The sequence below is a fragment of the Ruditapes philippinarum genome, unplaced genomic scaffold (genome assembly GCF_026571515.1).
Source record: "Ruditapes philippinarum isolate M1 unplaced genomic scaffold, ASM2657151v2 ctg4534_1_1_1_1, whole genome shotgun sequence".
Taxonomy (NCBI): Eukaryota; Metazoa; Mollusca; class Bivalvia; order Venerida; family Veneridae; genus Ruditapes; species Ruditapes philippinarum.
The window spans coordinates 52,322-68,925 of NW_026863005.1; the positions used below are offsets into that span (position 1 = coordinate 52,322).

The 16,604-nt window shown below is 31.9% G+C and overlaps 1 protein-coding gene across 1 annotated transcript; it reads left to right on the forward strand.

Moving 5' to 3' along the window:
- Positions 1-954: 954 nt before the first annotated feature.
- On the forward strand, positions 955-16,576 carry LOC132720858 (ficolin-1-like; the record flags this gene model as incomplete). Its single annotated transcript, XM_060705082.1, has 4 exons — positions 955-1,000; positions 14,713-14,843; positions 15,319-15,415; positions 16,415-16,576. Coding segments are annotated over exons 1-4 (436 nt in total), but the record flags the coding sequence as incomplete, so codon positions are not given.
- Positions 16,577-16,604: the final 28 nt, after the last annotated feature.

The window sequence follows — 16,604 nt, forward strand, 5'->3', positions numbered from 1 at the left end:
GATTTAATATGAATAGACAATTTATATATAAATTTTTTTAAAAAATCAGAAAATAAACAAAAATATTTATAAACCAAAGGTAAAGTAATAAAAGAAACTGATACCTTCAAAATATTTTTTTGTGAATTGTCAAGTATCTGAGACTGTTATTAGAATCTAAGCCCCATTTTAAATTTTCCATTTCAATTTGGCCTTGAAATTATAAAAAATAAGAGTTGTTGCTGCACAATCTAAATGGCAAGAAATAACAAGAATAAATATCAACAAGGCAAAGGCAACGTTCACAGGACGCCGCCCCCGGACACCCAGAAATTCTTTTTGACATCCATGTCAGTAAAATTAATCTTGTTTATTTACAACCTAGTTTAAAACGTAAAAAGTAACTGAAATAGACATTGTAAAGAGAAGTAGCTTCTACATTATTAAATCAGTTTACACACTTCAAACAAAAGACCGTTAACTGTTATATATAAATATTTACAATCTTTGTGTTTGAAATTTTACCCTCAAAGACTTATAATTATACATTATTTACAATGTCCTTGAAATTAAACCATCAAAGAGATAATGTATTAATCAATAATTCAGTTGTTGAAATGTCGCAGTACCAATGTTTCTTGACACATTTTCATTCTTTTGTTATAACAGTCGACAGTATATTTTTTCCGCGAAAAAATGCATAAAATGAAATTTTATTCAATTACTTTGATATTAATCACGACTTTCTTTGTTGTACGGATAATATCGTCCACTATAATTCACTGGAGGAAAAACGACTTCATACGTCCACCACTTATTTGCGAGTCAAACAAGATTCTTTTCTTAGTTACAGTTCATGATCCGTTTGAATGCAGAACGATTTGTTTCAGGCATCACAGCTGCATCGTTAGCTCATTCAAACCGGACAGTCATGAATGTATTGGATGCAAGGAGTTTAGGATTTGGTATTTTAAGATGGATCATGCAATAAATTATGCCATCAGACCATACAAACGTGCAGGTAGGTGAATTTTGATTACATAAACTATACTCCTGTTTTGAATAGCTTTGTTTATCAATTAAGATTTTTAGAAATATCTTTATTATACCTGTACCTGTACCTGTATTGCATAATTTCAATAACCAGTTCCAAAATACGACCATGCAACGCGGAAGTCGCTTGGACATATTGTTTTGGATTGGGTTTTGGTCCTCATATAGATCACAGAAGACCCTCCAATCGTTTACAAAATCGAATCCGCAACGGTATCAGAGAAATTGTGTTTCAACGGTAGGCTCTAGAATATGTGTTTTTTACGAAAATGTATACACATTATTTTCAGAAAAAACGAAACAGAAAACGACCTTGACACAAATCTCTCAGGCATATTTTTAGAATAGGATGTTTGGTCCTCGTATTGTATAAGGAAGAACCTCCAGACTATAGTCTGTCCCAATCAAAAGGGAAATGAACTTTTGCCTGGTATGAATTAACAAAACGAGGTTGAATTAACTTTTTTGTAAACTTAAGAAAAGTCACCCTCGAGATTTTTCAGGATTTTTCTCTTAAGTGTCTACTTTTCTTGTAAAAGCAGGTTTTGCTTTCTCTATTGCAATTGTGTGTAGTGTTAATGTTTCGTAGTCATTACCGAAGTACTCTTCATTTGAAGATGAACGTGAGAAAGCACGTGTCATATATCTAAAATGTACATGCGGATCTCGGGATCGTTTCATAATTATTTTAAAAAGCTGTATTTACAATATGTAACAATTTGATTGCGATGCATGATGCCAATCTTCAAAAAACATGAATAAAAAGCACCAAGAACACAATGTCGCATGAACTAGAATTTGTACTTACTTTTGGGCGCAATTGAATCCCGATGAATTTCGAAATAGATCTTTGTAAACGACAAATTCTAATTTGAAGGATTCCTTCAATCATTGCTTGTTTATTTCCAGCTTCAGGAATCCTATTGTTGACTCCTGAATAATGTCATGATGAATCCTGATCTTACGAACTGTGGTCCAGATTTATTTTGATCCATTGTTATGTCTCATTCTTAAATACTAAAATGATATATTGTTCCATATGTTGAGATATCTGGGCAAGCAAATGAAATATGTAACTGAAACACATCATAATTCAGTATGTTCTAAATCCATAATTTAAGAACGGCCCATTTTCATTTTCAACATCACAATGTTTATAATTCTTAAAATGGATACCTGACAAAAAATCTTTTTATTACGTCAACAATAATTTACGAAACATACTGTATGACGTAACAAAAATGTCTCGCGCTTTTGATAGATAATTCCAGTTGCGGAATTGAAGGAGAGCGGTAAGGCATTGTGTAACCTCATAAAGATAATTTAAAAGGTGAAAATAAGTGTGTCTTGGTGACATTGAACGCAATTTTCGTTTACTCTGAATTTGCAATGTATGTTAAAAGATAACACAACCAATCTATGTTACAATAAATCTTTTGATATAATTCAAATAATTATTTAATTTTTAAAACCCTTTGGGTCAGATGAATCTATGACGGTCGGCGTCTATAATTCTTCAATAATTTACTTATAATTTTCGTTTTGATCTTGCATTTTAGCACAATTTTTGTATATTTCTAAGATTTCCCTACATATAATATTTTTATTCATGACTTTCAAACTTGTAAAACTAGACATTCTGTCTTAGCTGCCAACTATGCAATATACATGTATGCGGTATTTTTCCCTAGCGAAAGAGAGTAGCTTTTGTTTTTTCCACTGAATATTTTCAAATTTTAGGAAGGGTAGATGTATTGAAGACATAACCCAGTGTTTCTCTATGACTCAAAAGCCCCTTAATCATAATATAATACATGTAATGTAACACTTCGAGTTAACATTTTAAAGAAACTTATTGTCCTGACAGGACATCGCCAATTCAAAACTAAGTTATATTTTAACGATTAGACATATGCAATTGATCTAAGATTAAACCAGAAAATGTCCGTGAACACATAGACCTGTCTGGATAATTTGTTACATTGTGAGACGGATAGTTAAATGTGTATTGTATATACGAATTGAATGGACGTATGTTTTGGTTGCTCAAAATAGAAAGCATTATAACATTTTATTTACAATTCCCGCGCACTAGTTTATGTTCGTGCTAGTTAAAATAGACACTGTGGATACCAGCAAAGCAATGCCGAAAATAAAGTGATGCAGTTTCACTTTCTTACCAGGTTTGCATGATTATATTTTGTTTTCTTATCAATAGTTTAAGCGCACGAACATCGCGCTCGAAATAGGGATTAGACATTGTATAGCATCAGACCTGGTCATTTTAACTTTTTTTGAATAGACCTGATATATGTTAATGGAAACCATTCTGAAAACTACAGAATTAGTAAATTAAACATAAGTGAATAACGGGTTGTTGTTTTAATTTCTTTGATATACATGGCCGTTGATCATTCTTTCCTTGTCATATTGTCATACACATAACTGTATGATATATTTATGAAAGTGTTATTATGTTTAGTTAACTAAAAAACGAAGGACGGTCGTAGAAGAATACTTTTTTTTAGTCTTGTAGTGTTCCGGTTCCCCTATGACGCTATATTCACTTCATATACAGACACAAACAGTCAGTGCTAAAAACGACTACGCCATGGAAAAATATCCAGGACATATAGTTTGCGTTAGGGCTTTGGTCATCATAGTGTGCAATAAAGACTCTGCAAACTAGTTTTTTAATCGAATCTGTAAGTGAAGCAGACAAATGATGGTTTAACTGTTAGCTCGAGAATATTGTTTTTATGAAGACAATATATGCTTAATATATATAAAGAGAAATCGCTGATACGAACTAACGTAATCTCCCGAATATATTGCTTCGGTTAATACTTTGGTCCTCATGTTAGACAAAGAAGACCCTCCAAACTTGTACAAAATCGAAACCGCAACGGAACCAGACACATGGTATTCTAACGAATGGCTCACAAATATTGTGTTGAAGAACGACCAAGCCCGACATACATCTCTCAGACATATTGTTTTGAATAGGGCTTTGGTACCAATATTTGGTTTTGAAGACCCTCCAAACTTGTATAAAATCGAATCCGCAATGGAATCAGATAAATAGTCTTTTTAAATGTTCGCTCAGGAATAAGGTGACTATTACGAAAATAAATATACTTTTTAAACAGAAAGAACAAAACGCTGGTACAAAATACGACCATGCCACGCGGACATATTCCGAATATATTGCTTTTGTTTAGACTTTAGTCTTCATATTGTGCAAACAAGGCCGTCCAAACTACTATAAAAACGAATCTGCAACGAAATCAGATAAATGGTTTCTTCAGGGATTCTGTATTTATCTATTTTGTTTATTGTTAGCTCGAGAATATGATTCTTTTTGAAAATATATACACTTTATGTACAGAAAGAACAAATAGCCGGTACAAAAAAGACAATGACACGCGATAATCGCCTAGACATATTGTTTTGGATAGGGCTTTGGTCCAAATATTATGTAAGAAAGACCCGCTAAACTAGTACAAAATCGAATCTGCAACGGAATAATTTTTAAACGGTTTGGTTGTGATGATTTTTCCGCCCATTTATACACTTTATAATACAGAACGAAAAGATAGCCGGTCAAAAAAATAAATAAATAAAAAAAAAAAAAAAAAAAAAAAAAAACAAAGCATGCAGGATTCTCCCGTATATTTCACTTGAATAAGGGCTTTAGGCCTTATATCATGTAAAGTACATGAAGTAAACACTAAAATCTAATGCAAAACTAATCTGCAACGGAATCAGACAAATAAAATTCAAATTCTTTTAATGACATTTCTTTATCTTATATATAATCGCAGGTCCAAAAAGCGACCATTTTACACGTGCTTCTTATTTCATTTCCCTTGCGTTAGATCTGCGAGCTTTATATTGCTGTCAATAATATACTTTAAACTAATACAGTCTACTTGATGTTTACCCTTTTAAGTACAGTGAGTTCACACTTTAGTTTACACAAAGTTGATGTGCATTTTAAATTGCACTTAATAAGTGCACTTTGAAGTGCACTAGACCTATTATATGTATTATGCAGTTACCTTTTATCTCAATGAATAACAATTAGACTTTTGCAAAATAATACATATCTGTATACTAGTTTTTCATTATAAATTTTGAAGTTGTAAATTAAATTGGATTTTGTAAAATATAGTGTTAAATATTAGAACAATATTTTTTTTTTAATTTCAACAATTTTACTAATTTGGTACTTTAATACTTAACTGTTATAGTAAGTAAATATAAATAATTATAACTTTAATGTTGATAAGTGCATAAATAAACAAAATTAATTGATACAACATATGATTCTATTGTACAATAATCTTGTAATGAAATATAAAACCGTGAAATGCTAATTAGACAAGATTCAGTTATTTTTTTAGGGAAAATTATACAAATTAGTTGTTTTTAATCTTAACTTATGGTTGATTTAGTTAAAGATTATTAATTTAAGCATTAATAGCATTTCATACATTAAATAATTAATATGTTGATAATTTGCCTAAATTTCTTCAATTTAATTTCATAATCTCTCTTACCTTTACCTAGATTTACGTACGATCTATATAAATCTGAAAATAAATACTTATATATAATTGTAGTATGTATGAAATGTGGATTTAGTATCGAAACGTGTTGATAAATAGCCTGTGGGGCACTAAAATACTTAACCTTACATGGATATTAACAAAAGATTACAAAATCTTTCAATTCCATTTTATGAGACGACGACAGTCTTTATTTCTTTCCCTTTTTTCATCCATTGCAACATATGCAATAAAATAATATTATGATTTTATAATTATGAAAATGCAGAATATGTTTTAGTTTTCTTTTTGTATAATGAAATTTATTGCACCAACACACAGGGATTACAAAATTTACATTGTTAAGTTAAACTCTGCCTTATGTTATTAACCCTGGGGACCCTCTTGTACATGTCCATTGTACATGTACTAAATGATAACTCCACTTCAAAGCATGAACGACTTTTATATGAACACATCTGCGGATGTTTCTAAATTCAAAATTTTACTATTTCATGTTTAAATGTTGAATTCTGCTTAAGCCGGTGCTAGGGGGCGTGGACGGTAACTTGCACTTTCCAGTACTGTCCATGAACAGGCTCAATCAAACCGAGCCTGCAACATTTTCAATTTTGTCGTGTTGGGCTTTTTTAGGGATTCTGTATTTATCTATTTTTGACACTTAAACCTTCTGTTAATGTTTTCTGCCCATGTATGATATCTTATTATAAAATAAACAAAAACACAAAACAAAACAGAACTGCATAATAGTGAAAATAATTTTGCCAAAGTTTTATAATCATGTATTTGAATATTTTCTTTAAAAAAAATTATCTTCTGAATGTGTAAAAGCTGACAAATCTATAATAGAATAAATAGATATTTCCCAGTTCAAAAATCAATTTGAATACAGAATATCGGAAAATGTGAATAAATATTGATTTAATAGTTAACATTGATATGGATATTTAAACCAGTTTTTAATGATAAGAATAGTAAATTCAACTTCAGAGACAATATTATCAAATATGCATTCAAACCTTAATGATAATTTTTTTATATTTGACCATATAATTTACTATATAAAAATTATGTTCATTCATCTATGTCTTACATGTACATTTTTATAAACAAGAGGGCCATGATGGCCCTAGATTGCTCACCTGACTTATCAAACTCATCCAAACAATTACCTAGACAAGCATTCTGACCAAGTCTCATGACAGGTGAGTCAAAAATTTGTGACCACTTCAGTGTTAACAAGGATTATCCATATTTGAGCAGTGCGACCTAGTTTTTTACCCAGGAGACACATATTCAAACTTGACCTTAAAATCATCAGAACAAACTTCATACCAATTTCCAGGATCAAAACAGTAGCAACTAGAGTGTTAACAAGATTTTTCTATTTTTAGCTCCGGTGACCTAATTTCACATGCGATTTCGAACTCATCCAAGCAATTACCTAGACAAGCATCCTGACCAAGTTTGATGATAATTGAGTCGAAAATGTGACAACTAGAATGTTAACAAGGTTTTTTCCATATTTGAGCAGTGTGACCTAGTTTTTCATCCAAGATGACCCATGTTCGATCTTGACTTAGAAATCATCAAAAAAACTTTCAGACCAATTAACAGAATATTTGGATCACAACAGTAGCCACTAGAGTGTTTACAAGATTTTTCTATTTTTAGCTCCTGTGACCTAGTTTTTCATCCGAGATGTCCAATGTTCGATTTATTCCCAGCAATGACCTAGACAAGTATCCTGACCAAGTTTAATGACAATTGAGTCAAAATTGTGACCACTAGAGTGTTAACAAGGTTTTTCTATTTTTAGCTCCTGTGACCTACTGTTTCATCCGAGATGACCCATGTTCGAACTCATCCGAGCTATCACCTAGACCAGCATCCTGACCATGTTTGATGATGATTGATGCAAAAATGTGCCCGCTAGAGTGTTAACAAGGTTTTTCTATTTTTAGCTGTGGTGACCTACTTTTTCATCCGAGATGACCCATGTTCGAACTCATCCAAGCTATCAAGTAGATAAGCATCCTGACCAAGTTTGATGATGATTGATGCAAAAATGTGACCGCTAGGGTGTTAACAAGGTTTTTCTATTTTTAGCTCCAGTGACCTAGTTTTTAATCCGAGATGACCCATATTCGAACTCATCGGAGCTATTATCTAAACAAGCATCCTGACAAAGTTTGATGATGATTGGGTCAAAAATGTGACCACTAGAGTGTTCACAAGGTTTTTCTATTTTTAGCGCCTGTGACCTAGTTTTTCACTAGAGATGATCCATGTTCGAATTCATCCAAGCAATTGACTAGGCAAGCATTCTGACCAAGTTTGATGATGATCGGTTCAAAAATGTGACCACTAGAGTGTTCACAAGGTTTTTCTATTTATAGCTCCTGTGACCTACTGTTTCATCCGAGATGGCCCATGTTCAAACTTATCCGAGCTATCACCTAGACAAACATCCTGACCAAATTTGATGATGATTGGGTCAAAAATGTGACCTCTAGATTGTTCACAAGGTTTTTCCTTTTTAAGCTCTTGTGACCTAGTTTTTCATCCGAGATGGGCCATGTTCGAACTCATCCGAGCTTTCGACTAGATAAGCATCCTGACCAAGTTTGATGATGATTGAGGCAAAAATGCGACCGCTAGAGTGTTCACAAGCAATTGTGGACGTACGACGGACGACGGACATTCACCGATCCTAAAAGCTCACCCTGAGCAAGCTCAGATGAGCTAAAAAGACAAGGAATTTCAAATAAATATTGCTTACTTATAATCTGCATTTCTATTATTTACACTGAGGCAATGAAAACAGGCGCTCTCGGAAAAATAACCATAAACAGCATGACTTGAGACTTTCCTTTTTTCTGTAAAAATATACCCTTTATGTATTATATGTTTGATTAAAGTTATCAAATGAATTTTATTTCATAGAAACAAAAATATTTATCTCTTTACAAAATATGCAAGCATTTCACGGCTGAATACTACATTTTCACACTTTTGTTTAAGAATCAATGTATTAATATTTTCTTTCAATATCGAACATGAGGAATATTGCCTCTAAATTATATATTATCAAAATAATATTTTAACTTAAATATAAATCTTTCCTTAATTAGATTTAGCTTAATATTATTTTTTTACTTTGTTTCGAACTAAATTAATTGGGACAGAATTATCACATTTATTTGCCCATTTGTACACTTCAATACATAAAATACGTTCATGTATTGAAAAGTAGCTTTTAAAAACACTGCATTTAATTATAAATCACAGGAAGAGCATACTTAAATTTAACCTTATTAATTCTATAAATTTGATTTTAAGGGGGTATTTTATACTTAAATACATAAACATATGATTACAATAAAAAATAAATATTTCAATTTTAAGCTTTAACATAACGTCACCTAAAATGTTAAAACTGCTGAATAAAAATTTACTAATCTATTTTCACGAAAACGCCATATATCCCCAAGGTTTTATTCTTCTTACAATAGCGGAACAATGGACAAAGAAAGCCCAACACGGCAAAATTGAAAATGTTGCAGACTCGTTTGATTGAGCCTGTTCATCGACGGTACTGGAAAGTGCAAGTAACCGTCCACGCCCCCTAGCACCGGCTTAAGGTGGTTACAATATTTCTACATGAATAATGTTGAATCACCCTTAGGATATGTTGCCTACTTTTTAAATTTGTCTATTGAGGTCATTATCTGTGATATGCAGGCTTCATAACCTCTGATTCCCTTTCAAAATTCCATTTAATTTAGTTCTAGCCACTGTATTCTCGTTAAAGACACACGCATTAAAATATATAAAATAAATAATTATCATGTTTGTTTGAGTTTCGCTCGTCCAAAGCTTGATGGGTTTTTTTGTGAATAGTTTTTAAAAAAGAAAACTGTTATAGTTTGAGGGGTGATGCAAAAATGACCCTTGATTGTTATTTTCATTAAAACTGCTATAAACATACCTTTTATGTATTTGTACAGTATATTGTGTTGACGTGCGATTTTGCCATTGTTTATTTTCACACATTATATTTATACAAATACAGTATTCAAATTTGCCATTGCATGTTGTTTTTTTAACGTATATATACCGATACATATTGATTTCAACGGAACACATTATCAGTCGTGGAAGTAATGTCATCCAAGGGGCAGGACGTGAAGTGGTTGCACACTTGGTTCAAGCGAGCGAATTGGTTGCAAACTTGACAAAATGGCGAACACGGCGTGATTTTTTTAAACGGGTGAACGAATTTTTGCCAGGCAAGTGGGTTTCTTTGTTATTTTGAAGTTCATTAGTATGTCTATTCCATAATGCAATATATATGCCACACTCGGTTAAAGGTTTTAGCATCCTAGATTCTGTTTTGACGAAGTTATTGAAGATATAAACTGATCAAGTAGATATTTTTAAATTTGACATGTGACTGTTCTGGTCGATTTTTCTCCTAATTTATTCGAATGTGTACGTTTTGAAATGCATTTAACAATAACAAAATATGTTTCTGTCAATGCTGTACAAATGGTTTAGTTCGCAAGTCCGAAGATAACGTTCAATACACAAAAATATCTTGTTCAAGCACATTTTGGTTGCAGACTTATACTTCAAGCATTTTTGGTTGCAAACTTATTCTTATTCTATTGAATTCCATAGTAAATCTTTGCAAAAGGAGTGTAGAAGGTTATATTCATTGGCAATTATTGACATTTATGTGCTTTTACTTGTTTTTGTCATAAATCAGTCCTACTCATAAACCCAAAATTTCCAGTTTTCCCCAAAAATTTCCTATCTCTGGCCAGTGATGAGCATTTAATTACAATTACACGGCTTGTCACAGTATCAGTGATAGCAGCACCCTAGAATGTTTTATGATCCTATAATGTTTCAAGAATGTATAGTTTTATTATTAGCTGAACATTTTAGATATAAGGAAAACTAAGATTTTCATAGATACATTCAATTTTAAATAGGTTAAAGACTAAAAAGTCTGGATTACATTAAAAAGGATTTTAATCACTTACAACTCACAATCACAGGGACTCGGTACAGCGTTGGGATAGTGTAAAAAATAATTTTAGAAACAAAAATATTGTATAAGTTTTTTATTTCTAAAATTCTGAGTATAAAAGGATGATGATTCTGAAAATATTGATGCGAGAGTTATGTAGCTTGTCATGTTATTGTTTAAAGTTAGAAGTACATTCTTTCATAAATAAAAGAGTAAGAGCAAAAAATATAAATATATAAAAATAATATATAACGAAGAGCTGTCAAATGCCCCTAAAGGATTCTAGTTATAAACCACCTATAACATGTTTAGTGTGGTGGTAAAAATTGACAAAGTTCGAACCCCAGCAGTGACCTTTAAGTTTGACAAAGAAACCTGGGTCTTGTTCACAACACATTGTCCATCTATGGTGACTTTATATTTTAAATTATAATTGAAACTTTCATGTATATGGAAGTAACAGAGCGGACACAACAACAACCATTTATATGTCTTAAGGGCAACACATCATACAGTTATGATGATTTCATATGTGAAATAAAAAATATAATACTTTCATGCATATTAATTTCAGAGCATACACGACCATCTCTGCCTATATGTATATTAACATGAAAACTGACAATTGAAAAAGTTTGAACCCCCACAGTGACCTTGACCTTAGTTGTAGGAACCCGAATCTTGTTCGTGACACACCATACATCTATGGTTATTTCATATATGAAAGAATGAAAGAAAAATTAAAATCCTTTCATGCATTCTTAAGTTTCAGAACGGACACGACCACCACTGTCTATATGTATGAAGCGGGACGGACTGACAGACGGACGGTTCGATTTTAATATGCCAACCTTCGGGGGCATAATAAACATCTAAGTTCAAAGGGGAAATAATTCTGGAAATAGCCATGCTAGAGTTATTCATGAATATTGTCACACATGTATAAGGAACATATATTTTAAGTTAGAACTAGATACCTTAGGAAATAAAAAAGTAAGTAAAAAGTAACATTTTGTTAGGAAAAAAATGAGTTCATGGGGAAATATTCTGGAAAAATATTGGTGCTAAAGTGAACAATATTGTCACATATGATGTAGTTGTCGGTAAGAAACACATATTTGAAGTTTTATGTCAATCCCTTATGATGAAATGAAGACGTAGAGTAAAAAATAACATTATTTTATGGACAATTATATGTTAAAAAAATGTTCTGTAAATACTGGTTTTTGAGTTTAACACCTTATCACATGATGTGTATTATGATAAGGAATACATGTGTACATACAGATGTATAATGAAAATTAATGACCCTTCGGGACGGGGCCAATTTTTACCACAGGGCTTTAATCTGAACAAACTTGATAGACACTCAGTAAAAGATGTTTCATACCAAATACCTAATCAATGGCTAAGTGGCTAAGGAGTAGAATTTGTTTAAATAAATTTTTGACGCACGGACATTGTCCTCAGATGAGCTAATTAAAAATAAAAAAGTTAGAGATAAAAAATTAACAGCACATAGGCAGTAATTTAAAGTATGTACGCTGGCGCCAACTTACAAACCGAGGTGAGTATGACAGCTCTACATATACTTTATATTAAGTCGAGCTAATAATACAAATATCACTCACCTGGTCACTTAGTTAAGAGTCTTGCACTTTGCAGTAAAAATTACAATGTTTTTTGTTGTTTTTTTTTTTGTTTTTTTTGGGGGGGGGGGGGGGTGGGGGTGAGTAACATGAGTAACAGTTACACTTAACTATGAAAGTTTATTAATTAAGAAGATGATTATCACTTATAAAGGTATATCACAACATATAATTCATTTAGCAGCTAAAATTTATCTTGTGATAATAAGTATATTTACAAATAATTCAAATAATTGCTAAGTTTCACAATTCACTTGGGCCGCAGACTCAGAGAAAAAAAAACATCGATAAAAAGTGAGTGTATCTGCCATTAGATATAAGAACACAGAGGACCAATTAATGATGACAAGACTCTCAACTCAGTGGACGTGTTAATGGGAGATATACAGTTTATAGTGATTTACTAGCTGATAAGCCCTTACTGAGATTCAGCAGGCTGGAAGGGTTTATGCGTAGGACTGAAATGTTATTTATACTTTCTTCTTTTACAACAATTATGCAATTTATGTTTCAAATTACATGGTTCTCAGTTCAATACTATTATCATCAGTAAAAGCCTGCAAACAAAATAATAGCATAAAGAAAAATATTTATTGATACTTCAATTCTAAAATATGTCATCATATGTAAAACGCAAATGAAAACTACATACAAAACAAACGTATGTGAGAGTACTGTTGTATGTAAGTGAATGATTTCCATCATAAACATAAGGACATGTGCACACATACGATGTTACTCAGTAAGATTTCCAAAGTTTATCAAAACCACAAGAAATGTTAATTTGTTTGTTTCGTATGTAAAGATCAGCAGTTGCTTTAGACATAAAGTATGTAATTGTACTTAAAATATTTTTACAAACCAAAAGTACATCATATGTCAATTGGTATTCTAAAGATGATTTTGATTTAGATCATAATATAAATGATATACGATTGGTTATTTACATTGACTGATACGTGACAAAACTACTTGAAGTCATTGTTCGAGTTAGGGAATTTGGGAGATGTTTGATTGGTCAATAATAAGGAACAATTTAAAGAAACATGTGAATAATGCCCTTGTGCCCTTGTTAATATAGTTTTTATCTACTATACAATGAAATTTATTTCAAATCTCAAAAAAGAACAATAATGAAAGCTGTTTCTTGCTATTTTTTCTTCTTTTCCTTTACAGTAAGTCATGCCAAGATATAAAAAAAGTATATCGAGGAGAAAAAATGATGAAGATAAACACAAATGAACTTCAATTTAGCATATTGTGTTTTATATCTATTTGAAAGACCCTTTGTTAGGATATATCTGCACGCATGCACAATTTGTATATATAATTCTTATTAGATGAACGGGTATAATTGCCTTAATATTGCTAATTATTTTTTAAAAGAATGATTAGTTATTCCTCGCTAAAAATATGCATGCCACATTATTGACACAAAAGTTTGCAACCAAAAGTGCTTGAAGTATAAGTCTGCAACCAAAATGTGCTTGAACAAGATGTTTTTGTGTATTGAACGTTATCTTCGGACTTGCGAACTAAACCATTTGTACAGCATTGACAGAAACATATTTTGTTATTGTTAAATGCAGTTCAAAACGTACAAATTCGAATAAATTAGGAGAAAAACCGACAAGAACAGTCACATGTCAAATTAAAAAATATCTACATGATCAGTTTATATCTTCAATAACTTCGTCAAAACAGAATCTAGGATGCTGAAACCTTTAACCGAGTGTGGCATATATATTGCATTATGGAATAGACATACTAATGAACTTCAAAATAATAAAGAAACCCACTTGCCTGGCAAAAATTCGTTCACCCGTTTAAAAAAATTACGCCGTGTTCGCCATTTTGTCAAGTTTGCAACTAATTCGCTCGCTTGAACCAAGTGTGCAACCACTTCACGTCCTGCCCCTTGTCATCGAATCTTGAAATGTTGTCTGTTTTATCGGTTAATTTTGTCCAAATAACTCAGTTAAAACTCAGAAATAAAACGCATCAATGCGGGAATGATGACATAGCAGAAATGAGATACGCAGAAATTTAAAACACCTTATTTTAACAAAAATCGCAGAATATTTAGCCCACAGAAATAAGTACTTTAACGGTATTTTGAAGGGCTAAACAAGCTGGAGCACAGGTGGGCAAAGTGCATTGATGTAGAGGCGATTATATAAAAAATACCATAAGTTGGGATCTCTAACTACCGGAAGTGCATCGGGCTGAGAACTTTATGATCAATCCTCGTGTTATTGAAAAACAATACAACATCAAAATCGAAAACGCCACAATACAAAAATTTATATATCGGTAATAGGGAATATGAACGCCCAGGATTTGTCAATATTGATTGGTTAACTCGGTGATTTCATTAGAAGCTAGGTTATGTTTTAATTATTGTTATATCATTATTGCTTAGTGAGCGACTGTAAAGAAATTCTTGATGAATACCCGGAAGCAGAAAGTGGCTTTTATGAGATAGAACTATGGAAGTCTAGGAAGATACTTATTGTGAATTGTGACATGGACACTGACGGTGGCGGCTGGACGGTATGTAAAGTATTAACCTTATGTAAAGGTTGTTCAGCAAATATCGTTGGAGCATAGTTGTTTTCTTCTTTTCTGTTTTCCACAGACTTGAAAGTTGTAAATGCATACGTTACTAAAGACAAACAGTGCTAAATGAAAATATTAGTTTTCGTAAATTCTATTCGAATAACATTTCCTTGTAATATGCAGGAAGAATAATCAAATGCCGGCTGTCATCATAAGTAGGTAGGTAACCTTTGAGCTAAATATTCCGGTCTTTTCCTGCTAGGTTTAGTTTACTTCTAAAATCGGAACAGTCCATCAAGCTTGATATAAAAAAGTTCAATAGTTCTATGAAACACCCCGTTTCCGCCTCATAGGTATAAGATAAAACTGAAAGTTGTTTTGTGACTTTATACCACGTCAGTTTGAATTAACATTAAGTGCATTTATCTATTTTGACTTTACTGTGCTTTTGTCCTTTTACTCTTTGTAGATATTTCATAGGCGCTTTGACGGGTCTATTGAGTTTTATCGAAACTTCACAGAGTACGAAAATGGGTTTGGAAACGCAGGAGGAGAACTGTGGCTAGGTTTAATTTACAGTTCACTTTAATATCTATATTTTAGATAAATGTAATAATTTGCTAAACTAAACGACATAATAAATTATGGTATTCCATTGTATAAGTAATTTTATGAACTGTACGCGGGCAGTTGTACGTAAGGTGACAAACTGTGCCAAAACGGACAGAAAGAAATACAAAAAAGGATAAAATGTATTTTCTTCCAACAGATTGTCAGGTTCGCGGGCAAGAATTTCTAGATAACAGGTGGCTTTGAGTATGCGGGATGTCATATCCCGCCCACTAAAAAGCATACGGAATGCTTATGTATTAACCGATGATATTGTACATTTATAGTTTAAATAAGTGTAATACAATGATTCTTTCATCATTTTCGTACGTCATAATATCATTGGCTAACCTTTTGCATTGTTACGCTTTTCGCCTACCATAAATACGAAGAAAGGATTAAAGTTGCCAAAGCAATCTGGACAAAAATATCTTGAGTATCAAGATTTTTAAAAAATGTTTCAGTTTTATTATCATTCAATTTGACGATTCTGTTAATTTTGACATTTGACAATTTTTTGGTTTGAACGTCTTTATTGTGATATGTTAATATTGATATAAAATAAGATAAAAACAAGTGAATAATAACAAGATTTCACGACAATGCAAAAGTGTGTACGACTTGGATTTGAATACAGATTATAAGCATGTATATAATTTCTTATTATATTGCATTTGATATTTTACAAATAACTGTCTAGTAGGCTATCATTTAGATATCATTTTGTTATGTATCATTAATTAAAGTAAGTGAACTTATTTATATAATAAGATCGTCGTGTATCAGTTTGCGTTAATAATGTATAGGCAGTAAAAATTTCATAGCGAGATTCTTGTGTGTGTCACATGATTTTATTTCGTTTCACTTTAAGTTTTTTTTTCATGATAAGTTGATATTTTCATGATAGATTGCATTTATAGTAAGTAATTCATGTACCACTTGTTAACTTATCATAGGCCTGAAGTACATACAAGAATTAGCTGACCAAAGTCATTCAGAAGTTCGTCTTGATATTGAAAATTACAACAACGACACAGCTTACGAGACCTTTCAGGAATTTAAGTTAATAGATGGAATGAACTATAAACTCAATATTGGGTTACGTGACCTAAGCACAGGTACAACACAACTATATACGAATGTGAT